This window comes from Monopterus albus, unplaced genomic scaffold, assembly GCF_001952655.1.
Source record: "Monopterus albus unplaced genomic scaffold, M_albus_1.0 scaffold70.1, whole genome shotgun sequence".
Lineage (NCBI taxonomy): Eukaryota > Metazoa > Chordata > Actinopteri > Synbranchiformes > Synbranchidae > Monopterus > Monopterus albus.
In genome coordinates, this window is record NW_018127950.1 from 2,128,005 (window position 1) to 2,130,777 (window position 2,773).

Here is a 2,773-nt window from a genome sequence, read left to right on the forward strand (position 1 = left end):
TCTACAATGGCTTCAGCATCTGCTTTGTAAATAAACATATCCTGTTGTCAAGTGCAGGCTAATGCAAAATACAGGCAAACATACTGTACAGCGTGTTCATTCATTTTGTTTGGCAACCTTTAACCCAGACTGGGTTTCATTTGCACTGTTGCAATTTATCACATTAGAACACTGCACAATTTTAGGAATGTTCAACGCCTACTGACAACTTGCATCACGCTGGAATTTTCCCACGAGTCAACTTTTTTTTTCTTTTTTCTTTTTTTTTTTAAATCAATTGACTTCCACCTGGCCACATTCACAACAGATATGAACCTGTTTCATCTGCAGGCAAGTCACTTCCTGGAGCACCATGACATGTATAGTTGCCCTAATTTACCTTATGGTACACATATAGTTGTACAGTGTCATCTAGCTACATAGTGAAAGCCATGTTTTGCTTTTTTTTCCTGAATGTTTGTTCCCCCCCCCCCAATCGCTCATGTCTGTGACAGTCACAGTGCATCATGTGGGAGAATGAAACAGCAAGGAAAGGGGAAGAGGTGGGTATGGTCAGGGGCCATTTACACCACAGAGACAGCCAAATATAACGTTTGTCTGATAATGTCCTCACAGAGATATAGAAGGACAGTACTTCTGTGCAAGTGACTTCAATGATTGATTTTGTTTATGAACCAGCCTTCTTTACAACTTAGAGACCGACACAAACCAGGTAAATTTAGCCTGATTCACAGGGCAAATATAAAAGAATAGTCAACATTTTTTGCACTCATCTGCAAGATGGACCCAAAAGAAGGCTATATGGTTTTCATAACCAGAGCACATTCTTTCATGTTCTCCAGAATAACAAAAAAGAGAGCTCCACTGGTCAGAAACTGAGTTGAACATTCACCTATTCAGCTGATTTCTCCAACAAGCTGCTAGCACTGTTCTGACCTGAAACTGATCCAATACTGCCACCGGACACATCTAGATAAATTCCTCTTCCTTGGTTCATTATTTGAGTTGCTGGTTTATTTATTTAATATGCTGACATTTTTTAAAAGCATCTTACAATAACAAGAAAAGGCAAATGAGCAACAACATGAGAACCACGACAACAACATTTACCAAAGGCAACAGTTTCAATCACATTATATGGAAAAAAACAAGACTGGAATGTTTACACACAAAAACAGTGGAATAAATTTAAAATAAAAAAGATACAAACAATAGAGTTGTGCTTGGCCCTGTCACTTATAAATGTGTCTTCTAGTTTTTGTAGCAAAAAGGGAAAGAACTGGCCTGCTCCAATTTCCTTTCTCCAAACCTTCACCACCATAACTTTGTGATTCCCTCCGGACTAAAGGCATTTGGGCAGCAAAAACAGGAACAAGGGCATGTAGGCTGTACATGAACACCCCTACTGAGGTGATGCATTCCGTATGGCTGCAAGAGATGGACTGATAATGTCCCCTAACTTGTCCCTGATCCCGCCTGTAAAAGGTAACGACAAGAGGTGCTCTTCGGTCAGGCTACGATTCCAGTTTCACAATGATACCTATCTGGTGCAGTGAACACAAGGGTGTCTACTTGAGTACCCAATGGTGAGATGTGTTTCTGTCTATAAATATATTAAAAACCTCTCTGTTAAGCCTGAGAAGTGGCTGACTGGTGCAACAGCAACAAGGTTAGAGGTTAAAGGAATGTACTCAAGTCAAATATATTCAAGCTTAGTTCTAATAGACTGAGATTAAACACTGTGTTTCCAGTCTGGCCAAGAACATGCTGCAAGATTAAAGAAAGAAACAAACAAAAACCAGGCCTATGAAAATGCCACACCCACCCAAACGTCTAACTCAATTTCCCCACAGAATAATGACTGCTGCTCTGTTGACTAACTTGTGGGGAAAAGGGCTTTTTACATTTTTTTCTTCTTTATTTTTGCAAGATGCAAAATGTCAGGAACAATGAACTGTGACTTGACCTTATATGACTTTCAAATTCCACTTGTGACAGCACGAGAGTGGAGCCAGGATTGGAAAAGACTGAAGATCCACACAGAGACAGACATCAGCACAGACACAGACAGAGCGACAGGCAGGCAGACAGAAGAGAAGGACAGACAGACAGATGGTGTCTGTGGCTGGTGTGCTGAACAGTGAGAGCAGAGCAGGGATGCAGAAGGTGGGGTAGGTTCAGGGTCTCACAGGACAGATTAGGCAACAAGAGTAAAATCAAGAGAAAGCAGCTAGAGGTGAGATGAGATGGCACTGGGCTTTTCCTTTCTGTCTTTCCCTCCCTTTCTCTACCTCCTCCTCCTCTGTTCTCTCCCTCTCACTCAGATGGCCTCCACGTAGTTGGCAGGCAGCATGCCCTGCTGGCCAGTGCGCTCCACACGGCCGTACATCCAGCCCTCGTCGATCTGTTGCACGTCTACGATCACATCTCCGTCCATGAAGGACACCTCGTCCTCGTCAGCAGCAGCGTAGTCATACACTGCCCTGTACCGCTTCTGTGAATAACAAGGAACTCACTTAGTCCATTTGTTATGTTAGTAAATTAAACATTAAACACATCCAAAATTGTGATCAAAATTGTAATTCTTCAAATGCCTTGCTTTGTCCGACCAACAGTCCAAAACCCAACAATATTCAGTTTACTGTCACAGACGATTAACAAAGTCAGCACAAATTCTCATGTAAGGAACTTAAACCAGTAAAACTGTATCTACTGATATTTTTTTTTCAGACTTTGAATTCATCAAGTTGTATCAGACAGCTGCAGGGAAGGT

The 2,773-nt window shown here is 41.7% G+C and overlaps 1 protein-coding gene across 1 annotated transcript in view; it reads right to left on the minus strand.

Annotated features, from left to right (window-relative positions):
- Nucleotides 1–271: 271 nt before the first annotated feature.
- Nucleotides 272–2,773, minus strand: part of lasp1 (LIM and SH3 protein 1) — a 28,034-nt gene continuing 25,532 nt past the window's right edge. The window contains exon 7 of the mRNA XM_020605455.1: nt 272–2,510. Coding sequence (XP_020461111.1) covers nt 2,321–2,510 — 190 coding nt within the window. The 3' untranslated portion in view covers nt 272–2,320. The remainder of the gene's footprint in view (nt 2,511–2,773) is intronic.